Source organism: Loxodonta africana, chromosome 5 (genome assembly GCF_030014295.1).
Source record: "Loxodonta africana isolate mLoxAfr1 chromosome 5, mLoxAfr1.hap2, whole genome shotgun sequence".
NCBI classification, from domain to species: domain Eukaryota; kingdom Metazoa; phylum Chordata; class Mammalia; order Proboscidea; family Elephantidae; genus Loxodonta; species Loxodonta africana.
Genome location: NC_087346.1, coordinates 66,036,665 through 66,063,499, shown reverse-complemented (window position 1 = coordinate 66,063,499; position 26,835 = coordinate 66,036,665). Strand labels below are relative to the sequence as shown.

Below are 26,835 nucleotides of genomic sequence, written 5' to 3'. Positions count from 1 at the left end.
GTTAAGTAATGACGGACTTTTTGCTTAGGGCTACCCAACACCTAAGGCCCTTCATGCCATTGTCTAGTGATATTTTTGGAACCTCATTAATAAAGTTATTACAAATACTGAATTACTACTTGGAACATTAGAAATACTGAATTGCTACTTAGTTATAGACTATAGGTTTAGGACATATGCTTGGAGAGGGTCATGGAAAAAGAGGACCCTCTATGAGGTGGATTGACACAGTGCCTACAACAAAAGTCTCAAACATAGCAACAACTATGAGGATGGCGCAGGACCGGGCAGTGTTTCGTTCTGTTGTACATAAGGTTGCTGTGAGTAGGAACCGACTTGACAGCACCTAAAACAACATAACATAGGTCAAAAAAGCACAATAGTATAGGGGCATGTATACTACAGGGAGCTGGCAGACTTGTACTGAAGTGATATTTAAGCAACAAGGTTTTTGTCAGTTCACTCCTGAGAGTGAATGCTTGTTGTTGTTATTGTTTTCTGTAACTAAAGGAGATTATTTCTAGAATATAAAGTATCACATTTACACAGCATTTAAACGTTAATGCACCTTGTATAACAAAGCTACTACTTTTTTTATAGCATTAGTTTTATATTAGATGGTCATATGTTGACAAGTAGAGAAATAAAGTCTGTGTTCGTAGTGATGTGGTTGTTACAAAAATGCATCTAAAGGCTTAAGGAAGTCCTGGTTTACGCTTTAGCGAAGCCATAATCTGTAATTTTCAGAAAGCTGCAGTGTGCTTAGAGCACTGTGTGGATGGAGTTAAACTTTCAAAAATACTTCTATGAATGTGTTAAACTCACTCAGCACCACTACCGCCACCTTCATACACAGATCAGTTTGAACTATCAAATTGTAATTGACTTAAGCTTGTGTGTGTGTGTGTTTAAATGCTTGGGTTGGGAAGTAGGTGAACTGACTTTATTTAATGGCAATTATTGGCGTATTTATTAGTTTCATTAAGGGGCTATTTCTGAATGATTAAATTAAAAAAAAAAAAGAAACCCTGTGTAGAAAAAAAAAAGAAATAAGAAAAGGTAAATTCTGGTGCTGACATTTAATTTAACTAGCATTTATCAATTACAGACTTCAGGTATTTTACTGATCAGTGATACCAGCTGTCATGCTGAACAGGTCACAAACTGTATTCCTCATTTAGAAAACAACAGGTAAAAATGGCTTTACCTACCTCATTAGATTATTTTACAAATAAAATGAGAAATGAATGAAAATCTTCTGAGAATCTAAATGTGCTAGACAAGTCGTTATTGGTGGGATTTTAAAAAATAGATCCAGGTTCTTATTGTTGCTATTTAGTCTAGGACTTATCAGGAATATTTTGTTCAGAAACAAAAATGTCAACTTTTCATTAGAGGGAAATTCCTAATATATTGGCATTGTGAAATTCAGGGAGTCAACTGTGTGATGTACAGGAAAGAGATATGAAGTAAGAAAACGTGAGTTTAAAATTCAGCTCTTTCCTGTGCTAGCTAAGCAAACCTGCTCAAATCATTTAACCTCTTGAGATTTATTTTTGCTCATTTGGAACTGAAATATACTTATTTCACAAGAAACATTTTATGATTAATAAATGTAATAATATATGGTTATTTTGTAAACTATAAGTCAGTGACTGAACAATATCTTGACAAGCCTTGTTAACATTTAATTTGGAACAAACTGACAGTCTTAATGTCTGAACATATGTTTTATTTTATTTTTAAAATTATAAATTTCCAATAGATGCGCTACACAAAAGATGGAGCATTGTATCCTCACCAGAAAGAGAGATCACCTTGCTGAACCTGAAAAAAGATGCAAAGTATGGCTTAGGTAAGTCACTGTGAGATTCTTAAAGGTCTGTGAGAATTCCAAGAGGAAAGGTATGTAGACTTTGGCATCGAGAGACCAGCCCGCTTCTAATCAAGATAACTGCTGCACACGCACAACCTCATCGCTCTACTCAGGAAACTCTGAAGAAATGCCTACAAGCAATAATTTCACATTTGACCAAATTTAACAGATAGCTGTACCTCACAGGTACTCCCCTTCAATGATTTTTGCTGTAGGGAGTCTCCGAACTCCTATGTTTCAAGCAGGCTAATCCTTAATCATTGAAAGCACCAGTTTCATGAAGATCTTATTAAAATGTGCTGCTTCGTAGGGTTTCAGATTATTGGTGGGGAGAAGATGGGAAGACTGGATCTAGGTGTGTTTATCAGTTCAGTTACCCCTGGAGGACCAGCTGACTTGGATGGATGCTTAAAACCAGGTACTTGACATTTTGAAATTTTTGTAAGTGCTTACCGACAGGCGTGAATTTGTACAGATAGCAAAAGTAGAACTTAGGAAAAGCAAAAATACTGAGGAGGATGACATCTGTAAGATTTAGCATGTGTTTCTTTGTTGTTGAAAATACTGCATTGATGAGAGTCGCTTTATCTCTGTGCAGGGGACCGTTTGATATCTGTGAATAGTGTGAGTCTGGAGGGGGTCAGCCACCATGCTGCAATAGAAATTTTGCAAAATGCGCCTGAAGACGTGACACTCGTTATCTCTCAGCCAAAAGAAAAAATATCCAAAGGTAAAGTTGTGACTGTTTCTTAGTTGTGTGTTCTAGTTCACTTTTACAACAGCTTTGATACGTTGGCCCAATAAACTGGATTTAAGTTTCTTATTTCCTTTCTGACGATTTGATGTGTGTAGTTCTTGGTGCTTTAGTTTTGTCCGTCAGTATAACTTTTTCATTCATTTCCAAGCCTTTCTGTCTCATTCCTCTTCAGTGACATATGCACAAAAACCATTTCATTGTGCAAAGTTGGTGTCACTGGAGTAAACTTGGAGCATTTGGTGTGTTCCATCTCTTTTTAGATTGTCAGAAATAGAATTCTTTATCATTGTGTAATTATCTAAAAAGTCCTACCTTGAACCAGATTACAAAAAGGAAAAGATAAACAACAACTCCGAAATTCAAAACGAGACCATACCACTTTGTCTCTTAATCCCTGCCATTAACATGTGGGAGGAAAGGCACCTGACAAAGATCAGAAGATATGAGTTTGAGCTTTGCTTGTGTTACATATTAGCTGTATGACTAAGTGCTCTTGAGTCACCGTTTTTTTGTTTGTTTTTTAAAGGGAAAACAGCGATCTCTGCCTTCTCCTATCTGCCTTGTCTAGAGTTCTTATGAGTGTCAAATAGTAGGGCAGTGTTTGTGAAAGAAGTACACCCAGTGTGTATGCAACAGTACAGCATCGTGGGCAATAGGAAGGCTGCAGAGTCCGGCTGTCTAGGGTCAAATTCTGTCTCCTCCGCTGCTTAAAACTCTGTATCTTGAGCACATCACCTCAAGTTTCTAAGCCTCACTGTGCGGATATATCAAATAGTGAATATAAAAATGCGTGTCTTATAGATTATGAAAATTAAATGAGATAATGCATGTAAAGAATTAGCATACATTGCCTCGCACGTATTAAGCACTTAAATGTAACTTTTAACCGTCTTTATTAATAGTATTTTTTTTAACATTGAAGTGCTAAGTATATGTAAGGTACTTTCTTCCCAAAGAACTAGTAAAAACTTAGCTGAAAACATGTTTAGATAATGAATTTTAGGCATAACTTCAGATACAATAAATTACCCAAAAACGTTTCACAGTAAATTAGAGGACTAAAAACATGTACATATCTCATTTTATACAATGTTTTAACATTGTAAAAATTCCTTAAACTTTTCACATATGAATCCTAGGATATTGCAACAGGTTTTCAGTTTTACACAGATGAGTCCTTTTGACTGTGTTTTTTTTTTTACTAAGTAATTTTTTTTTTTTGGTATTTTATATATGTATATGTATATGTATATGTATATGTATATGTATATGTATACACACACACATATGTTGTTGTTGTTAGGTGCTGTCAAGTCATTCCAGCTCATAGCAACCCTAGGTACAACAGAATGAAACACTGCCCGGTTGTGCACCATCCTCACAATCGTTGTTACGTTTAAACCCATTGTTGCAGCCTCTGTGTTAATCCCTCTCATTTAATGTCTTTCTGTTTTTCACTGACCCTCTACTTTACCAAGCATGATGTCCTTCTCCAAGGACTGGTCCCTCCTGATAACATGTCCAAAGCACATGAGACAAAGTCTTACCGTCCTTGCCTTTAAGGAGCATTCTGGCTGTACTTCTTCCAAGACAGATTTGTTCGTTCTTTTGTCAGCCCTTGGTATATTCAATATTCTTCACCAACAGCATAATTCAAAGGCATCAATTCTTTAGTCTTCCTTATTCATTGTCGAATATATATATATATATATATAGTATAATATTTTTAGGGCTTGTTTACTATGAGTAAACACAATAGAAGATACCACCACTGCCCACAAAAATCTTATGATCTAATTGTATTCTCATCATCTTAGGCAAAGGAAGATGACTACAATTGAAAATATTGTAGCTTATCTCTGAGTGTCTGGCAGTCAAGACCCCCATACTCCCCCACCAAAAAGTAGATTATTGAATTCTATTACCATTATTTTAGTAAAAGGAACATATAAATGCAAGAGAAACTCATTTTCCTTGTGAACACAGCTCTAAGGGACTCCCGCCTATTGTTTTTAATAGGTTTTTTATAGAAAGTTCATTCATTTGTTCAATATATATTTATTGAGTGCCTGTATGTACAAGACACAGAACGTCTACCCTCATGAAGCTTGTTTTTTATCAGAGGAGATAAGTATTAGACATCTAACTAGACGAATAAGTGTTTCATTATAGCTCTAAGTGTTGGAGCCCTAGTGTTAGAAAGAAGTACAAGGTGTCAAGAGAACATATAAAATGGGAACTTTACCTTGTATAGGGATCAGAGAAAACTTTTCTTCCCTCCAGAAAGCTTCATGTGGTTGTTTTTTAGTATCCATTCTCAAAAAAAAAAAAAAAAAGTCAAAAGCTTGAAGTATAGCTCTGTTTAGGAAATAAGAAAAGTCTTAACAGAGTCTAATATGAAATGGCCTTAACCCATTGCCATAGAGCCAATTCTGACTCACAGCGACCCTATAGGACAGAGTAGGACTGCCTCATAGGGTTTCCAAGTAGCAGCTGGTGGATTTGAACTGTCAACCTTTGGGTTAGCAGCTGAGCTCTTAACCACTGCACCACCAGGGCTCCGACATGGTCTTGGAGAATGGAAATGAGGGGCTTATGTGAAGGGGTACACATTTCAGTAGGAGTTGCAATAAAAACAACCAAAGTAGGAAGCAAAGGAAGCAGAATCTAACATTTACTAGGCCCCTGCTGTAGTTCCAGGCCCTGGGTCCAGTGCTTTGTATCTGTTATCGTGTATAAAATCCTCCCAACAATCTTCAGGGAAAATCGTACATGGGTACAAGCACACACGTGTGTCACTAATTCATTATTCTCTTTGATGGGGTTTAACTTTTAGTGCCTTCTACTCCTGTACATCTTGCCAATGGAATGAAAAGCTACATGAAGAAACCTTCCTTCCTGCAAGATGGTGCTATAGATTCTTCTTCTGAGGATCGTGGCTGGCCACATGGTACCCTGAAGCATATCTCAGACAGCTCCTTTGGGCTGCCTGGGGGCCTGCGGGAAGGAAGCCTGAGTTCTCAAGATTCCAGAACTGAGAGTGCCAGCTTGTCCCAGAGCCAGGTCAATGGCTTCTTTGCCAGCCATGGAGGTGACCGAACCTGGAAGGAATCACAGCATGGTAGCCCATCCTCATCTGTAATATCCAAAGCTTCTGAGACGAAGAGAATTTCCGTTGACGGTAACCGAAGCAAAGCTAAAAAACCAGGCACTTCTGATGCAACCGACTATTCTGATCGTGGCGATTCAGACATGGATGAAGCTACTTACTCTAGCAGTCAGGATCATCAGACACCAAAAAAGGCATGGTGAATTTTAATCTTTTCTTGTTTTTCTCTTTTTTCATTTAACAAACAAAAATATTACAGAGCAGAATAATCTAAGTTATTTATATATTCTGGAAAGGAGGAATTGTTTTATACCTTCTGCTACTAACCGCTACTGCATTTGATGCTAACATTTGGAGAAATTAGAAGCTTAAATACTAACTCTGAAATAGCTACTGTTCTGGGAACTTGCCACCTGATAACAAGAAGGAGAGAATAATCAGATTATGATTGTTTTCTTACAAATTCTTTTTCTCTTGAATATTTAATGTTTATGTTAATAAGAGAGCTAAAATATCTGAAAAACAAATTGTTCCTAATAGTTCTTATAATGGACAGTTGACTTTACTATTGGTAGCCTAAAATCTTCTGAAGGTCTGAATTAATAATAATAACACGGAAAAGTTTCCAAGAAATATTTCTTAGGAAACTTTCCTAAAAATGTTGTAAATTTAAATTCACATTCACAGCAGTTTCAGAAAGGAATTTTATGTCCGCTATTCACTGAAAACTCCATATTCCTGACAAGAGGGTTATGCCCTTATAATTGGGGGTTAGCTTCTGTTGGTATATATACAGTTCAGTCACTTAGATAGCAGTTACTTTTCAGCTTCCTGTTGACATAAAGCAGAGGTACTATGAAGAAAGAAAACTTGGTATTGTTTGTTTTACTGTTCATATGTAAATTGAATTATACATCTCAAATTTGGAAAGCACAAGGACTTTTTCATATGATAAACTGAATGAAAGATTCTTAAGGCAGTCTAACATTTGCATTATCTATGTTTATGTTGGATTTGTAAACAGACAGAATAAACATGAAGCCTACTCGTCTTAGAGACCCAGGGTGATAACTGTTGTTATGTGCCATGAAGTTGATTCCAACTCATGGTGAGACCCTAGAGGACAGAATAGAACTGCCTCATAGGGTAAAAGCAAGGTTTGAACTGAGTTGCAGGCTTGTGTCTGCCATAACTAGCTGTTTGACCTGGAGCAAGCCCTTTTATTTCTGGGCCTCAATTTCCTGAACCATAAAATATGAAGACCTTGGACTAAATGATCTCTAATTCACTCTGTCCTTAATATCTTTTTAAAATTATTTTTCAAAAAAAACATATTGGCCTTTCAATAATAATTCATTTTGATTCTAACAAGAAATCCTTTTTTTTTTTTTTCTTTGTTAAGGAATCTTCCTCCTCAATGAATACATCCAACAAAATGAACTTTAAATTTTTTTCATCATCACCTCCTAAACCTGGAGATATCTTTGAGGTTGAACTGACTAAAAATGATAACAGCTTGGGGATAAGTGTCACGGTACTGTTTGCCAAGGTTTTTCAAATGTTTTCTCTTCTCAAGTTCCAGCAGCCTATTGTATGCCAACTTATTAATTGAACCATTTTGTTTGAAAAGGGACACTTGCCAAATATTTCCAAAATTTAAAAACTGAATCATATCTTAAAACTTTTTTTTGCAATTGAGTGTGTTATTCAGTTTTTGTCATTCAGAAAAATTAAACAAATGTTGCCTTCTCCCCCATAGACCTCATACTTCCTTTTTTAAAAAAAAAAATCTGATTATAAGAGTTATAAAATATAAAATTAATATTTATGCTTTCTATACAGTTAATAACTTCTGCATGAGCATGGAATAATGACATGATACATTTTCCACCTACACCATGAATAATGGAAGATTTATATATCTATATACCTTTATCTCTTCTTAATATAGAATGTCTTGTAGACATGTTTAGGATCTTAAAATTTGAGGTTCCCTATGAATATGTATCATTTTAAGATAGCTAAAATATGAGCATAAACTATTTGAAAAAATAACTTTTATGAATGAAGATACTAGACCGTTAATTGTGATATTATCGTGTATCACATTTGAAGGATATTGATAGTTATAAAAAGCCATTTGGAAATGTGGTGTGTTGGGGTTGCCATCAAGTCAATTCCGACTCATAGTGACCCCATGTGTGCAAAGTAAAACTGCTCCACAGAGTTTTCAGGGCTGTGATCTTTGGAAGCAGATCGCAAGGGCTTTCTTCTGTGGTGCGACTGGACGGGTTCAAACCACCAGCCTTTCAGCTAGTAGTCAAGTGCTTCACCATTTGCACCACACAGCCTTAACTTGTAATAGATTGAGGAAAAAACACTTCCTAGCACAGTTTAAAACAGTGTAACCCTTTGCTTTTGCCCTTAATTTCTTTAGATTTTTATTGTCTTTCTATTGTGAAGGGAAATAAAAGCTACATGTCCACAGTAGGTAGATACTCCATGCATTAGATTTCATTTGCACCATAAATTAACCTCTCTACCAAATTTAAAATGAAAGCAAACTTCTTTTTCTTTGGTTTATGGAATTTGCTTTCAGATTAGTAAATATGATCTAAAGTATATTATTTTGTATACTTTTTGTTCTGATAGTTGTGCTGTCAAATTAATTTTGCATGGGTAGATTTTGCTTTCTGCCTGCTTGTAATGCATGATGTAGACTTACAAAAGAAAAGCAGTTTCTTGCATTGTCAAGATCTAGCATGTTGTAATTTTTTTTTTTAATTGAATGGAGTTTTGGTAAAAAGAAACTGCTTTGGTATTTGAAAAGATTAGCTAGAAATGTTCTTGGGTATTGAAGTAATTGCATATGCAGACTTGATGCTGCTACTTTGGCTGGTGATTTGAATGCTTTCTAGGTCAAGGATTTGAAAGAGGATGAGTAAATTTTTTCATATTAAGAAATTTTATTTGTCTTTTTCTACTTAGGGAGGTGTGAATACCAGTGTCAGGCATGGTGGCATTTATGTGAAAGCTGTTATTCCCAACGGAGCAGCAGAGTCTGATGGTAGAATACACAAAGGTATAGTGTTCATGTGTGTGCAGGAATTATATGTGTGGATATCACTTCAACAAATAGATAAGAAATTAGAGAACTGATCTAGATCTTCAATTCATAATATGGAATAACTTTATTACCAAATTATGACCTTTTTGCTATCCCAAAAGCCCTTCTTTGTAGCTGATTTTCTGGTATCAGAAAATAGCTAGACAATATTTTCATTAATACATTGAACTTGCTAAGAAACAAATTGCCAGAGAAGAGGGGAGGAAAAGTACCCTTGTAACGTCAGTGACATATGAGTCGGAATCAACTCGACAGCAGTGGGTTTGGTTTGGTTTGGTTTGGTTTGGTTTGGTTTGGTTTGGTTTGGTTTGGTTTGGTTTGGTTTGGTTTGGTTTGGTTTAGGGACTTCTCTCTAATCTTTCTACAGTTATAGTTCAGTTTATCTTTTCTCATGATTTAAATTGACTTTTATAAACATATTTCCCTAAAATTAGCCATAGATGGGAACAAGAATTTAAATAACATATTGAATAAGGAAACTGTGATTTTATTTTGTCCAGAATTTGAGTCTAACAAATTAATACAAAATAAGCCCACGAGGCATGAAAGAGCATGTAGAATTTTGTTCTTTTATTATTTTCTTCTTTATGAATTATATCAAGGTGATCGTGTCCTAGCTGTCAATGGAGTTAGCCTGGAAGGAGCTACCCATAAGCAAGCTGTGGAAACACTGAGAAATACAGGACAGGTAATAGATGATTATACCAACCTTTCAAAATAACCTAGAACGACATAGTAATGTGTGAATAATCTCAATCTCATTGAGATCTCTCAATTTGTTAGTTAATCAGGAAAGCAAGCCAGATTCATGTAACATTCTGAGTTTTTCCTTCCAAATCAAAGAGCAAATATTATAAGAGGTTTTGACTGAAGAAGCTGATTTTTTTTAATATCCCATTGGGTGGGAGGTGGGGTCCAGATTACATTTTTTTAATTTTTTCGTAAACATTTACTAGTTACTAGTGATTTTCATTCCTAGTCATTTTTTGGCCTCAATGCTAAATTCTTTTTAGGAAGTTTGCCAAATTATTTATGATGGTTTTATATTATCGTATAGAGGCAATTCTTTTCTAGCATTCAAATACTCTATAACATGGTTATGTTAATTTTGTAATGGACTTTTTCTTTTTAATCAATTATCTTTTTATATAGGTAGTAATAAAAACTTGATTTTGAAAGTTTTATTCAATTCCTTTTTTTCCCATTTTTTTCTCCTTCTACCTATATTGTGGTGGACTGGGTAGTTACTTTAAACGATTTTATATCATCAGCTACACAAAGTCCTAAAAGTTATCTGTTTTCTTATAATTCCTCTTAACTAATAAAGTGCTCTCCCATTTTTCCAGGTGGTCCATCTGTTGTTAGAAAAGGGACAGTCTCCAGCATCCAAAGGACATGTCCCTGTAACCCCACAGTGCACTCTTTCAGATCCAGATGCCCAAAGTCAAGCCCAAGAAAAAATGGTGAAGAGAACAACTCATGTCAAAGACTACAGCTTTGTCACTGAAGGTCAGATGTTGGGAGATTGTGTCATCTCACCTTCAGATTATACCTGGCTTATTCAAAATTTTATTTTTTACATGTTGGATCACAATTCATGACCTAGTCTCTAATTATTCTTGCCAGTTGTAAATAATAATGTGCAGCATGGTACTAAATATAAAAAGGCACATTCTTTTATTAGCAGCTTTTAGAGTCTGAAAGATTCTGGATAATGAATGTATGTGTGAAACGGATTATGATAATCTTATGATGCTTAAATAGTTATAACGTTCAAAGTGAAATTTGTTACGGTAAAAAAAATAGTAAGCATCTGCGAGAATGGCTTCAAACTTAAGTGAAACATTGACCCATAAATTTTCTATATTTCTATTTAAATTTATAGACTTGGGAAGCTAACTCTGGGCAGAAATTCAAGTAATACTTCTTAGATATTGGTTCTTTTTAAAAAACTACACCAGTCTTTGGCTCTATCACTGATTGGTAGCAAAGTAAGCAAATTAGGAAGGAATTAAATAGTGAGTTTTTTATAAGGCTAAATGTATTCATGTTACAGGATTACCTTTTTTCTGAGAATCTATCTTCCTTTTAATGAGTTAAAATGTCCTTTACTTTATAAATAATGGTAATGGTATACAATCATTGTTTTGTTTTTTTTGTTTATACAAGTCACTGCTTGATCAAACAAATCTTAGCAACTCTGAATCTATTCCAAAAATAGTTCAGCCTATGTTTTTTTTCCTGATTATTATTAAAATGAAGTTAACCTACCCACTTTATCGCCACCATCACTACCCTTTATTCTTTATTTTTTCCATCACTCTTTCTTTAAAAATGTTTTAATTTTTTTTTTCCTGGTTATTGTTTTACTTTTACCTTTTTTGCTGATGAAAATTTTAGCAGAATGCTATTGTCATTTTTCACCAAAGCGTTAAAATGTCAACTTACCTCCCATAGCTTTCTCTATAGCCTCCTCATAGCTTCTTTTACTGCCATAATAATTAAATTAGAAAAAAAAAAAAGACTATATAGTAACAGAGAAGATAGGAAACAATCATGGCAGGAAGTAGTATGAGAAAAATCCAGGAATATAATGGGAGAGAGAAGGGTAAGACAAGGAGGCTGTGGGAGACAAGTTGACATTTCAGTGCTTTGGTGAGGTATGGTGTTAATCCAAATAAGTGGCAACAGCATCCTCATAAAATTGTGGTAAAATATATGTAACAAAACATATCAACCATTTCAATGTGTACAATTCAATAACATTAATTGCACTCACCATGTTGTGCAACAATCACCACTATCCATTTCGAATAGTTTTTTTGTCACCCTTAATAAAATCTCTATAACCCTTAAAGCAATACCTGTCCCCTTATCCTTCTCCCACCTACCGCTGCTATCCACTACTGAACTTTGATCTCTATCTGTTTGCCTATTCTAGATATTTCATATAAGTGAGATCATGTAATATTTGTCTTTTTGTGTCTGATTTATTTCTTTATTAGTCTTTTTTCTACATATTCTGTCCATCCTTCAAAGCAGTATATTGAAGTCTCCATCTATTATTGTAGAACTATTTCTTTTTTCAATTCTGTCAGTGTTTGCTTTATATATTTTGGGCCTCTCATGTTAGGTGCGTATATATTTATGACTGATATATCTTCTTGAAGAAATGACCCTTCTGTCATTATGTAATGTCCTTCTTTGTCTCTTATAACCAGTTTTGACTTAAAGCCTATTTTATCTGATATTAAAATCTCTATCCCAGCTCTTTTTTGATTACTATTTACATGAAATTTTTTTTCCATCCTTTCACTTTCAACCTATTTGTGTCTTTGAACCTAAGATGTGTCTCTTGTGGACATCAAGTAGTTGTGTCATTTTTTTTAAATCCATTCTGCCGCTCTCTGCCTTTTGATTAGAGTGTTTAGTTTATCTCCATTCCTGGGAATTACTGATAAAGAAAAACTTACATCTGCCATTAGAGTGTTTAGTTTATCTACATTCCTGGGACTTACTGATAAAGAAAAACTTACTTCTGCCATTTTATGATTTGTTTTTTGTGCGTCTTATACCTCCTTTGGAGCCCTGGTTGCATAGTGGTTAATAGCTTGCCTGCTAATCAAAAGGTCAGCAATTCAAATCTGCCAGCTGCTCCTTGGAAACCCTATGGGGCAATTCTACCCTGTCTTATATGGTCACTATGAGTCAGAACCACCTCAACAGCACCTAACAACAGTATCTTCTTTGTCCCTCATTTCCCTCAGTACTACCAATATTAGTGTTTTGTTGATTTTTTTGTGGTAAACCATTTTAATTTCTAACTTTACTTTTGTGTATATATTTTAGATATTTTCCTCGTGGTTACCATGAAGATTACATTTAATGTTTTACATTTATAACCACCTGATTTAAATTTATACCAGCATAATTTCAGTAACATACAAAGACTCTGTTCCCATACCACTCCTCTCTCTCCCCTTTTGTTGTTGTTATTACCTATTACATCTTTATACATCAGGCACATAAATGTATGCTTATTATTATTGTTTTAGTTTGCATTAGCCATTATAAAGCACGAAGGGCATAACAACTAGAATTCTAATCAGAATACCTGAAAACAGGCCCTTAGACTTGTCTATGAAATTACCTTTAATGAAGATCTTTTTTTTTTCCCCTCTGTGTATCCTTAAGTTACTGTCTAGTGTCTTTTCCTTTCCATCTGACGAACTCCTTTTAGAATTTCTTTTAAGACAGGTCTAGTGGTAGCAAACTTTCTCAGCTTTTGTTTATCTGAGAACGTCTTAGTTTCCCCCTCATTTTCTAAGGGAACTTTTGCTGGTATTCTTGTTTGACACTTTAAATATGTCATTCCACTGTCTTCTGACCTCCGATGTTCCTGAAGAGAAATCAGCATTTAGTCTTATTGAAGATCTCTTCTGTGTAACTTTTTGGATGTTTTTTGCTGCTTTCAGGATTCTATCTTTGGTTTTTGAAAGCTTGATTATGTTGTGGATCTCTTTAGGTTTATTCTACTTAGAGTTTTTTGAGCTTTTTGGATTTATAGATTCATGTCCTTCCTCAGATTAGGAAAGTTTTCTACTGTTGTTTTTCAAATATTCTTTCTCTCCCTTTCTCAGGGATTCCCACGATAAGTTTATTAGTTCTCTTATTACTGTCTCACAATTCTGTTAGGCTTTTCTCTGTTTTCTTTATCATCTTCTCCTATTACTGTTCAATCTCATTAATTTTAATTGCCTAATTTGCTGATTCTTTCTAATTTGCTGATTCTTTCTTCCGCCACCTGAAAACTGTTGTTAAGACCTTCTAATGAATGTTTTACTTCATTTATTGTATACTTCAGCTCCAATGTTTCCACTTAATTCTCTTTTATAGTTTCTGTCTCTTTATTGAAATTCTCATTTTGTTCCTGCATCATTTTCTTGATTTCCTAAATTTAGTTCATTGTCAGTGTTTTCCTTTACTTCTTTGAGCATATTCAATATTCTTAGGTTGTGTGTGTGTGTGTGTGTGTGTGTGCTTTCAGTGAAAGTTTACAGCTCAAGTTAATTTTTCATACAAAAATTTATACACATGTTGTTATGTGACCCCGCTTGCTATCCCTGTGATGTGACAGCACACTCCTCATTTCCACCCCAGATTTCCCATGCCCATTCAACCAGCTCCTATACCTTTCTGCCTTCTCATCTTGCCTCTGGACAGGAGCTGCCCATTTAGTCTCATGTATGTACTTGAACTAAGAAGTACACTCTTCATGAGTATCATTTTATGTTTTATAGTCCTGCCTAATCCTTGTCTGAAGAGTTGGCTACAGGAATGGTTTTAGTTCTGGGTTATGAAGAGTCTGGGGACCATGTCTTCTGGGGTTCCTCCAGTCTCAGTTAGTCCATTAAGTCTGGACTTTTTACTAGGATTTGAGTTCTGCACCCCACTTTTCTCCTGCTCCATCAGGGACTCTCTGTTGTGTTCCCTGTCAGGGCAGTCATTGGTGGTAGCCAAGCACCATTTAGTTCCTCTGGTCTTAGGCTGATGGAGTCTCTGGTTTATGTGGCTGTTTTTGTCTCTTGGGCTAATATTTTCCTTATGTCTTTGCTGTTCTTCATTCTCCTTTGCTCCAGTGGGTTGAGACCAATTGATGTATATTAGATGGCTGCTTGCTAGCTTTTAAGACCCTAGACACCACTCACCAAAGTGGGATGCGGAACGTTTTCTTAGTAAACTTTGTTATACCAGTTGACCTAGATATCCCCTGAAACCATGGTCCCCAGACCCCTGCCCTTGCTACTCTGTCCCTCAAATGTTTGGTTGTGTTCAGAAAACTTAGTTTTTGGTTCACTTCAGTGGTGCTGACTTCCCCCATATTGTGTGTTGTCCTTTCTTCACCTAAGATAATTCTTGTCTACTGTCTAGTTAGTGAATTTCCCTCTCTCTCCCTCTCCACCCTTGTAGCCATCAAAGAATGTTTTCTTCTGTGTTTAAACCTTTTCTTGAGTTCTATAATAGTGGTCGCATACAATATTTGTCCTTTTGCAACTGACTAATTTCACTCAGCATAATGCCTTCCAGATTCCTCCACGTTATGTTTCCCAGATTCATCATTGTTCTTTATTGTTGTGTAGTATTCCATTGTATGAATATACCATAGTTTTTTTACCCATTTGTCTCTTGATGGGCACCTAGGTTGTTTCCATCTTTTTGCTATTGTGAACAGTGCTACAGTGAACATGGGTGTGCATATATCTATTCACATGATGGCTCTTATTTCTCTAGGATATATTGCGAGGAGTGGGATTGCTGAATTGTGTGGTACTTCTATTTCCAGCTTTTTAATGAAGCATCACATCAATTTCCAAAGTGGTTGTATCATTTTACATTCCCACCAGCAGTGTATAAGTGTTCCTGTCTCTCCCTGACCTCTCCAACATTTACTATTTTGAGTTTTTTGGATAAATGCTAGCCTTGTTGGGGTGAGATGGTATCTCATTGTAGTTTTGATTTACATTTCTCTAATGGCTAATGATCGTGAGCATTTCATCATGTATCTGTTAGCTGCCTGAATGTCTTCTTTGGTGAAGTGCTTGTTCATATCCTTTGCCCTAATACTGTTGTTCTGAAGTCTTCTAATCTGTCTGTTATTCAAACTTCTGTAGGAGTTATTTCTGTCTCTTCACACTGTTCTCTGAAGTGGGCCAATCCTTTCCTGTTTCTTTGTATGCCTTGTGATTTTGTTGTTGTTGTTGAAACTGGAATATCTTAATGTGGTAATTCTGAAACATGTTCTTTCCTTTCCCAGGGACTGCAGTTATTTGTCTATGTATTTATTTATTTACCTATACTTTGTGAAGACTGTAATAGTTTGTCTGCTCAGCAACCGCCCCTGACTACTTTTACAAAGACTGCCTTCCAAAACATGGTGTGGACTCTGAGGATTCCTTTTCAAAGCCTGTGCCCAATTAATGTTTGAAAGGAGATTTCCTTGCACTTTAGGGAAGGAACAAATAGCAAAAAGCAGAAAATAAATATCTGATTTTCCCATTCCTCAGAGATTGCTGTTGTTATTTAATTAAGGCTGTAGTCAAATGTTTGTTTAGTGACTTTTCCAAGCTAAATTTTGGAAGGTTTGTGTTCCAGTTCTCTTATCTCTGCAGTCAGTAGCTTGATAGATTTCACCAGAGGGCTCTCTAGCCCTTTGAATCTGCCAGCAGGGTGAAGCTATTTCTGAGACAGGTCCAAAACCACTGCAGTGGTCTGCATCCATCCCTCAAGGCACTATCAGACCAACCCAACTGTACATACTGTGTAACTCAAAATTCTGAGAGAATCGCCTGCCCTGGTACCAACTAGCCACTCTAGGAACACAGGCCACTGACTCTACCACCATACAGGGGCTGAGGAATGGGGATGGTGGCTGCTGGTGCACGTGGTTCACCTGTAGGAGATCAGCAGTTTGTCTTCATCAAGCACTCCCCTGGTTAAACTAAGTCTTTGATCCTGTTCCAGAGTTTCAAAATAGTTGATTTCAATTGCTCCTTCTAGTGCTATTGTTACATAGGTAGAGGGTTGGACTTCTAGAACTCCCAATACCACCATTTTGCTTAATTACACACTGCTATTGAAAGTTTGAAATTCTGTAAGACACTTTCACACCAGCCCTTCTCCTTCAGCCTCACTGCTATTGAAAGTTTGAAATTCTGTAAGATACTTTCACACCAGCCCTTCTCCTTCAGCCGTTAGAAGCCAAGTCTATGCTTCAGTATGCGTCAGACACACTAATTAGACCCGTGTGATTAAGTGTGGATGGCACTGCCTGTGGGCTTTGTTCTTTACCCCTCAGTCCTTCAGGCAGCCCCCAGACAGATATAAAAAGACAGACACAACAGTCTGCTGCCTAAAGCAAAGACTGTTCCACACACTTCCAAGCCAGAGAGTGTGCCTCTGTCTGGGAATGCGATTTGCCATTCTTTACCACAGCAACAGCCTCTGCCACAAAGGCAGGGATAGGTGTCTACGGTGAAAGAGAAAAAAGATAGTATTTCTACCATTTAAGAGCAGGCTTTTTCTTAGTTCAGTGTTTTTTTTAGATGTTGTAATTCTTTGGCTCGTTTCCAGAGTTCTGAGATCATAAATTCACCTATATTGGCTTGATGTTTTCTGTTTTTGTTGTGGGGAGACAGGAGCATGTAGCTACTTACATTGCCGTTTGCCTCTCTTTTAAAACACGTGGGATAGAAGCATAATCCATCTTCAGAACCCTGCTTTCAGAACCCTTTTTATATCCATGCAGCTTAGCTCATTAAGTTATATTAATTTAATGATGTTGTTATTGTGTGCCATCTAGTGGATTCTGACTTAAATTTAGTGATAAAATCCAACCAAACCCACGGCTATCAAGTCAGTTCTGACTCATAGCAACCCTATAGGACAGAGTACAGCTGCCCTATAGGGTTTCCAAGGCTGCAATCTTTACAGAAGCAGACTGTCACGTCTTTCTGCCACGGACTGGCTGGTGGGTTCGAACTGCCAACCAGTTGAACTTTTTAACCACTACGCCACCAGGGCTCCTTCAATTTAGTGATAGAGAGTGTGAAATAAGGCTTGAATATAGTATAAGATAGATTTCATAGCACTAAATGGGTAAATATAGTGCAACAGTGGGGTTTTTTAAATCCATCTAAAAGTGTGTATGTGTGTATGTGCATATTTATATATACCATGTTAAGAATATTTAACTTTTTTTATATCTTTTTTCTCCAGAAAATACATTTGAGGTAAAACTGTTTAAAAATAGCTCAGGCCTAGGATTCAGTTTTTCACGAGAAGATAATCTTGTACCTGAGCAAATGAATACCAGTATAGTAAGGGTTAAAAAGCTCTTCCCTGGACAGCCAGCAGCAGAAAGTGGAAAAATTGATGTGGGAGATGTTATCTTGAAAGTGAATGGAGTCTCTTTGAAAGGATTATCTCAGCAGGTAAGCACCTAGCATGTGGAGTGTAGCGTTTTTAATGATGAGATCGATTGGCCTTTCAGGACAATTTCATAATTCTAACTTAACTGTATCTTGATTTCATTTATTGTGCCCACAGGAAGTCGTATCCACTCTCAGGGGTACATCTCCAGAAGTATCCTTGCTTCTTTGCCGACCTCCGCTTGGTGTGCTACCCGAAATTGATACTGCTCTTTTGGTGAGACCTATGAGATATACTTTATATTTTTATAGAATATTTATTTAGAGATTAATTCAGCCGTAGTGATTTCATCCTTGATTGATCTCCTGGGCTTATACCTAGTTATGTCTTTAGCTGAGAGTGTTACCTTGTGTCACTTAGCCTCTCTGAGTGCTTTCTATATTTGTAATATAAAATAATTAGATTCACTTACTGTTCTCTCCCTTCCAATTCTAGAATTCTAGGATTTTAGGAATTTCTTTTCTAAAATATAATGGTTTTAACACTAAAAATCACAGAGAAAGGGATATGTTTGTCCATTTTCTTTTCTTGAGTCAAGAAATATTGAAAAGATCAAAAATCTGTTTTGTTTATAAATTACTTACTGATAGATAGGAGTCCATACAGAGATGAATAACAATATAATTGAAGAAAGACTGCCTTTGGGCTATCTAGTTAGCATAGTGCTGCACTACCAGTGAATGGTGACTCCTGGGTATTAACAGCAGGAGTATCTAGCCCTTAAATAAATATTATTTCTAAACCATTCACCCTTACATTGTGGTGGGGAGGAAAGAGGACGTTAGGCAAATATTAATAGGAAAGAAACATTCCTGTAAGATACATTATAAATAGCATTTTAAAAGGCTATATTGATTTTTGGCACCGGACAAGAAGAATTGAGTGGAATCCCTTGGTGAGTATACAAATTGATACAGTCTTTCTGGAAAGCAATTTGGAAATATTGAACAAGACCTATAAAAATGCCCTATGTTTCGATAGTGTAAAAAGTTACAAGGAAATAACAGAAACTCGGGTGAAAATTTGCGAAGTTCTAAAAAAATAATAATAAATTTTTTTTCTAGGTTTCTATTTTTTTTTTATTAATAGTGCAAGCTAAAAATGACTTCTGTATACAACAAAAGGAAAAAACTAGAATAAATTAAAGGTATATCCATATGTAAGACTATTATACCGTTACTAAAATTATTTTCAAAGCACATTTAAGTACCTCTGAAAAATATTTGTGATAGAAACTTTAAATTTTAAAAGCAGAATAAAAAGTACAATATATAGTATAACCCTATTGTGATTTAAAGTTTAATTTGCAAACTATTAACAGTTGGTATTTTTATATATGATATTTATATATTTTTTTATTCTGTAATGAGCATAAATTACTTTTATAATCAGAAAATTAATTGAATATATTAATAGAAAGTGCCATTGTTCGACATGTTCACTTTCAATTAAGTTTTTCTAAAATTAATATTTAAGTGTCACACTGTTGTCTTTTTAAATGTCTTCGTTATAGACCCCAGTACACTCTCCAGCACAAGTACTTCCAAACAGCAGTAAAGATCTTTCTCAGCCGTCATGTATGGAGCAAGGCACCAGCTCAGATGAAAATGAAATGTCTGACAAAAGCAGGCAACAATGCAAATCCCCATCCAGAAGAGACAGTTATAGTGACAGCAGTGGTAGTGGAGAAGATGACTTAGTGAAAGCTGCAGCAAAGATGTCAAGTATGAGCTGGAGTTCAGCTTTGCGTCAGACTCTAAGCAACATAGTATCACAGACACAGGGTCGCCATGAAGCATCCAGGAGTCAAGAAGATGCCATTTGTACCGTGTTTTACTGTCCTCAGGAAATACCCAATAAACAGGAACTTGAGCACAGGTATTGTCAATATTATGTGTAGCACTTGAAGCAATTGGCTGTTTTTAGTAACAGTAGCAGCAACATACATTTCTGTAAGAATTAAATGTGTCTATCGGTAAACTTCACAATGGTTAGGCAGATGATGACCATGTTGGATGTCTAGTTGTTCCAGCTGTTTTAATTAGCATCCAGTAAGCTCTCTATTCATTCAACCTGAGCCTTGCTTCCTTCTTGGGCATATTCAGTAGCAATTGGCAAGGTTATATTTCACCTTAACCAGCAGGAGAAGAAACTTATTTAAGTAGTGATGGATGGATAAGTAGATAGTAGAAATATAAAGGGAAAGAGAGTGGGAGGGGGTTGAGAGTTTGCAAAAGGTAGGAAATAAAAGAGTATAGAAGATGGGGAAAGGAGAAATGAGTGAACGCATAGAAGTATAAGGGGAAAGACTACGTCTGTATCTCATAATAGTTATTCATACATTTTACAGTCTGTTCATTTCTTTGAGTATATCCAGGTCCAATCATATTTCTTCATGTTTTTTTCCCCTGTTCTCGCTTCTGAAATAACCACAAGAGTTAAGAGTTTTATTCCCTCTTTTTCTTACTAACTTGAAGCATATATTTTGGTTACATCAGCTTCAGCCTTGAATTAATAAGGAATAGGAATCAAAACTATTACATTGATTCACACAGCTTAAAGAGCTTCTTCAAAATAGAACCTGGATAGGTGATAAATTGGTAATGTTAGCATATAGCCATCGTGAAATGAGTTCATTGTTCAGAATCAGACAAAAAGTAGCTAGGGTCTTAATCAAAATCAAATGTAAGTATTTTTTAAGCATTTTCAAATGTTTAACATTTGTTTGTGGCACACACTTAAAATACTGATATTGAAATGTATTTGAATAACACTCTTGCTTCTTTGTAGTAATCCTCCTTCCCCTCTACCACTGGATGTGACTCCTGGACAGAGTTGTCAAAACCAACCAGAATCTGCTTCCTCTAATTCAATGGATAAATATCATATACATGACACTTCTGAGCCTGCTAGGCAAGGGGACTTGACGTCCTTGAAAAATGACTCTGAAAACCACCTTGAAGACTTTGAGCTGGTGAGTTATTTCCTCTGTATTAAAATAATTCTATATTTACTGAAGTAAAATACAGATACACACAATTTCTTTTTAGTTGGGGAAAGACTGTCTTTTAGAGTAGCTTCATATCTGTGTCTAATGAGTGTTTATATATCTGGTATATAGCTGAGAAAACAAAGAAAAGGACAAAAAGACCTGGGTACAAATTACTTAATTTTTCTGAGATTTAGTGACTTCAGCTATAAAATGGGACTAGTAGCCTCATAGGTTAGTGGTTAAGGATTAAATGAAAGACTTAGGTAAGGACCTAGTACGGTGCCTGCTGCAGAGTAAGACACTTAGGAAATATTATTTTTGCTTATTTTATACATTCTAATGAGCTACTTTTTAAACTTTAATCAACTTTGGATGTAATTTTTATCCTTCATACTTTTTTTGCATCCAAATAGAACCCTTTAGATTATAATAATAGCCCTAGTATCTCAAAACCTACATTTTTAGTTTTGAAACTAAATTTTCAATCGTAATATCATTTACATTGATTGAAAATAAACCTTTTTCAATATTGTTTTAATCATCCAAGTAGAATTTACTGTAGAAAAATTAGAAAATAAGGCAAAAGAAGATTAAAACGGCCTATAACCTCACCACTCCAAAACCGTAAACATTTTGGCATTTTTTTTAATAGATTTTATGTTTCCCTGTAAACATACAGTTTGTGAAAGTGTGTGTGTGTGCACGCGTGTGTACACACATGTGTGTTACTTACATTTTAAGTTTCATTTTCAGCAATAGAGGAGCATAGACTTTGAACGATTTCCTTAGAAATTTGTCAATCTCTACATTTCAACTGAAATCTTTAAAAAAAAAAAAAAACTATACAAACAAATGACGTTGCGACATTTAACTAACCAAAAACTTCATGTTTTCATAAAAACAAAACAACTCTCTTTTGCTGCTCTTAGCATCTATTTTGGTAGGTTATAAATATATGAAGCATTTTTCTGAACCTTCCCTCCAAGAAAAGTATTCTTTAATCATAAAGCATAACCATACTATGCCCTCATTTATCCTGAACGTACCAGAAAGGAACCCTGAGTAAGTTCTGTCTCAGCTATCTCTAGGCAAACAAGAACGTATTTAAACCCAACTTCCACATGGGGGACGTTCTATCTAGAGTTGGGCTGACCTGGTTTCTTCATTTGGGCAAGTTAATTAAACGTTAAGTCTTCTCTTTCCTCCTCTGTTGATCAAAGGAAATAATAGTACTCTGCTTCCTGTTTGTCTATATGGCAAAATAGATAACCTGAAGGAATTACTGTTTTCTTCCCTTAGGAGGTAGAACTCCTCATTACCCTAACTAAATCTGAAAAAGGAAGCCTGGGTTTTACAGTAACCAAAGGCAATCAGAGTGTTGGTTGTTATGTCCATGATGTCATTCAGGATCCAGCCAAAAGTGATGGAAGGCTAAAACCAGGGGACCGCCTCATAAAGGTGAGACATTTAAAATTCCTTTTTAAATCTGAAAGTCCCTTTGATCTCAATTAAAGCATAAAACAAGCTCTCTTGAGTCTCAGTCACAGCAAGTTTCTTAAATTAGTAAGAGGATAAATTTCCTTTATTAGCAAGATAATATTTATTTGTTATGTATTTTATATTTTACATTTTCATTCCATTGTGCTTAATGAATTCCAGAGTAAAGGGGTGACAATAAATGCAGATCACTCTTTATTTTGAATCTCTTACTGGCTAATCTGTACTATATAAAAAGTTAGGAAAATAAAGGTATTTTCTTGGCAAATTAGCCTCTCTGCTCCAAAAATTGTAACCCTACTTTGGCCTTTTCTCATTTTTTAGGTTAATGACACAGATGTTACAAACATGACTCACACAGATGCAGTGAACCTGCTTCGAGCTGCACCAAAGACAGTCCGGTTAGTGCTCAGACGAATTCTCGACTTACCCAGGATGCCAGTGTTGCCTCACTTGCTGCCTGACATTGTATTAACATGCAACAAGGAGGAGCTGGGTAATGCATTTTCAAGCTTTATGGAGAATGATTTTCTCAACTAGATTAAGACAATACTCTTATGACTAAGGAAATAAATACTTTCTATTCCCCGAAGGTTTTTCCTTATCTGGAGGTCACAACAGTGTTCATCAAGTGATATATATTAGTGATATCAACCCAAGGTCAGTTGCAGCCATTGAGGGTAATCTCCAGCTATTAGACCTAATTCATTATGTGAATGGAGTCAGCACACAAGGAATGACCTTGGAAGAAGTTAAGGGAGCATTAGACACGTCACTTCCTTCAGTGGTCCTGAAAGCAACAAGGTACTTTGCAACTATTTGTAGGGGTGGGTGTGTGTGTTTGTGTGTGGATTTGTGTGTGTGTGTGTGTGTGTGTGTGTGTACAAGCACACATCCCCACACACTTTAGCTTGTTTATTATTCTTACATTTTCTTAAAAATATTCCTGAGTTAGTAATTCATAAAGTGGCAAGGATTAGTAAAGTTAGAACAAACTTCCTGATAGACAATTGATTCTCAAAGCACATTGAGTGGATAAATGTTTGGATATACATTTGCAGTTAATAGAGTGATTACCACATTTACGTTAGAATGTTTTGCCCCAGTAACACAGTGGTTAAGCCCTCAGCTGCTAACCGAAAGATCAGCAGGTATGGCCCACCAGCCGCTCCACAGGAGAAAGATGTGACGCTCTGCTTCCATAAAGATTACAGCCTTGGAAACTATGGGGCAGTTCTACTCTAACTGAAAGGGAATTTGTTGGCTTATATGTTTGAAAAAATCTAGAGAAAGGTGGTCTTCAGGTGAAATTTGATCAGGGCTCTGGCTCCATTTCTCTGCTATTTTCAGTTCCTCCCTCCTCTGTATATCAGCTTCATCCTCAGGATGGCTTCCCTTATGATAGTCAAATAGCTACATAAGGTTTCATGCCTCATACCTGCATACACACCATCGAGAGCAATCTTCAAAGAAAAGAAAAATCCCACCAATCACAATGGTAAAGTGAGTACTATGTGCTGATTAGTTTAGGCATAGATTATTGCCAATCCCTGAATTGAGGCAAAAAGATAAGAATATATTGATGGGCCTAGGCCTGTCACAGCCCATTCTCAGAGAGGGGAGGTGGTCAGACCTTCCTCAACCTCGTGTCTACCACAAATGATGGCTAGAACCACCACATCCACTATACCTCCTAACAATTTCACCTTCTAAAAAATGCTAATAGCAACTTTTCCTTCACACATTGTGAAATAAATTGAGAAAAATGTACCTGAATTCAGGCTTTCTGGATTACAGAGTTATGATCTATGAAGGGAGAAATGACATTTGTATCTGATACATGGTGAGTTTTATGTAGTGTATCTTTTAAAATATGGGACTATATTACTTTAATCATTTGATAATAAATTTATGTGTTCCTTCTGCACTTTTAAGTTTAATTATGTAATTTTTTCCTTGAATGTAATCTCTGACCCGATTCCCTCATATATTTCTAAAAATTGTATTGACACTTATTTTCCCAGATTCTTCTAAACAGTTGCGGGGGGCAGGGGTAACTCTTCAAACAACCTGGAAAATATTTTCATGAAAATCAACATCTCTGCTACCCATAAGTCTACCTGAATGTTTTGCCTCAAAATCAATAGAGCACCCTTCACCCTATCCCTGAAATCAATTTCTTATGTCTTTTCTTTTAGCTTAGCTGTATTCACTGAAGATTAGTAGTGGTAGCCACAATTACTTTCCCCTTCATTCTTCTTCCAGTGTTCTCCCCACTATCGTATATACCTGTTTAAGATCTATAGAGTAGCAATAATGGAAGGGGTACATATCTGTGGTAATGATCTGTATGTCAAGAGCTATAAAGGGTCTGAGATTTTACCTTACATGCAAACTAGTAAGTTAGCCTGTTACTGTTTCATGGATGCTGGCAGAAGACATGAGACTCCTGGATCAGAGAGAAAGGACTTTATTTATTTTTTTTAATTAATTTTTATTAAGCTTCAAGTGAACATTTACCATTCCAATCAGTCTGTCACATGTAGGTTTACATACATCATACTCCCTTCTCCCACTTGCTCTCCCCCTATTGAGTCAGCCCTTTCAGTCTCTCGTTTCGTGCCAATTTTGCCATCTTCCCTCTCTCTCTATCTTCCCATCCCTCCTCCAGTCAAGAGTTGCCAACACACTCTCCAGTGTCCACCTAATTTAATTGGCTCACTCTTCATCAGCATCTCTCTCCCCACCGCTGACCAGTCCTTTTCATGCCTGATGAGTTGTCGTTGGGGATGGTTCCTGTCCTGTGCCATCAGAAGTTCTGGGGAGCATTGTCTCTGGGATTCCTCTAGTCACATTCATATCATTAGGTATGGTCTTTTTATGAGAATTTGGGGTCTGTATCCCATTGGCCTCCTGCTCTCTCAGAAGTTGTCTGTTGTGCTCCCTGACAGGGCAGACATCGATTGTGGCCGGGCACCAACTAGTTCTTCTGGTCTCAGGATAATGTAGGTCTCTGGTCCATGTGGCCCTTTCTGTCTCTTGGGTTCTTAGTTGTCGTGTGGCCTTGGTGTTCTTCCTTTGCCTTTGCTCCAGGTGGGTTGAGACCAACCGATGTATCCTAGATGGCCGCTTGTTGGCATTTAGGACCCCAGGCGCCACAATTCAAAGAGGGATGCAGAATGTTTTCATAATAGAATTATTTTGCCCATTGACTTAGAAGTCTCCTCAAACCATGTTCCCCAGACCCCAGCCCCTGCTCTGCTGACCTTTGAAGCCTTCATTTTATCCCGGAAACCTCTTTGCTTTTAGTCCAGTCCAATTAGGCTGACCTTCCTTGTATTGTGTGTTGTCTTTCCCTTCACCCAAAGCAGTTCTTATCTACTGATTGATCAATAAAAAACCCTCTCCCTCCCTCCCTCCCCCCTTTGTAACCACAAAAGTATGTGTTCTTCTCCGTTTTTTCTGTTTCTCAAGATCTTATAATAGTGGTCTTATACAATATTTGTCCTTTTGCCTCTGACTAATTTCGCTCAGCATAATGTCTTCCAGATTCCTCCATGTTATGAAATGTTTCAGAGATTCGTCACTGTTCTTTATCGATGCGTAGTATTCCATTGTGTGAATATACCACAATTTATTTACCCATTCATCCGTTGATGGACACCTTGGTTGCTTCCAGCTTTTTGCTATTGTAAACAGAGCTGCAGTAAACATGGGTGTGCATATATCTGTTTGTGTGAAGGCTCTTATTTCTCTAGGGTATATTCCGAGGAGTAGGATTTCTGGGTTGTATGGTAGTTCTATTTCTAACTGTTTAAGATAACGCCGGATGGATTTCCAAAGTGGTTGTACCATTTTACAAACCCACCAGTAGTGTTTGAGAGTTCCAATCTCTCCGCAGCCTCTCCAACATTTATTATTTTGTGTTTTTTGGATTAATGCCAGTCTAGTTGGTGTGAGATGGAATCTCATCGTAGTTTTAATTTGCATTTCTCTAATGGCTAATGATCGAGAGCATTTTCTCATGTATCTGTTAGCTGCCTGAATATCTTCTTTAGTGAAATGTGTGTTCATATCCTTTGCCCACTTCTTGATTGGGTTGCTTGTCTTTTTGTGGTTGAGTTTTGACAGAATCATGTAGATTTTAGAGATCAGGCACTGGTCTGAGATGTCATAGCTGAATATTCTTTCCCAGTCTGTAGGTGGTCTTTTTACTCTTTTGGTGAAGTCTTTAGATGAGCATAGGTGTTTGATTTTTAGGAGCTCCCAGTTATCTGGTTTCTCTTCATCATTTTTGGTAATGTTTTGTATTCTGTTCATGCCCTGTATTAGGGCTCCTAGGGTTGTCCCTATTTTTTCTTCCATGATCTTTATCGTTTTAGTCTTTATGTTTAGGTCTTTGATCCACTTGGAGTTAGTTTTTGTGCATGGTGTGAGGTATGGGTCCTGTTTCATTCCTTTGCAAATGGATATCCAGTTATGCCAGCAC

General features: G+C 36.4%; 1 protein-coding gene across 11 annotated transcripts in view; it reads left to right on the top strand.

The window, feature by feature from the left end:
- Positions 1–26,835, top strand: part of PTPN13 (protein tyrosine phosphatase non-receptor type 13) — a 278,545-nt gene that overhangs the window by 213,181 nt on the left and 38,529 nt on the right. For 7 of the 11 annotated variants that reach the window (XM_064285603.1, XM_064285600.1, XM_064285598.1 and 4 more), the window contains 15 exons: positions 1,766–1,855; positions 2,187–2,294; positions 2,475–2,606; positions 5,470–5,936; positions 7,145–7,291; positions 8,731–8,824; positions 9,472–9,557; positions 10,216–10,378; positions 17,645–17,859; positions 17,975–18,073; positions 19,371–19,735; positions 20,648–20,831; positions 22,149–22,307; positions 22,671–22,842; positions 22,940–23,150. In XM_064285603.1, the coding sequence (XP_064141673.1) occupies positions 1,766–1,855; positions 2,187–2,294; positions 2,475–2,606; positions 5,470–5,936; positions 7,145–7,291; positions 8,731–8,824; positions 9,472–9,557; positions 10,216–10,378; positions 17,645–17,859; positions 17,975–18,073; positions 19,371–19,735; positions 20,648–20,831; positions 22,149–22,307; positions 22,671–22,842; positions 22,940–23,150 (2,692 nt within the window). The remainder of the gene's footprint in view (positions 1–1,765; positions 1,856–2,186; positions 2,295–2,474; positions 2,607–5,469; positions 5,937–7,144; positions 7,292–8,730; positions 8,825–9,471; positions 9,558–10,215; positions 10,379–17,644; positions 17,860–17,974; positions 18,074–19,370; positions 19,736–20,647; positions 20,832–22,148; positions 22,308–22,670; positions 22,843–22,939; positions 23,151–26,835) is intronic. The other 4 variants (XM_064285605.1, XM_064285599.1, XM_064285602.1 and 1 more) reach the window with 2 other exon arrangements.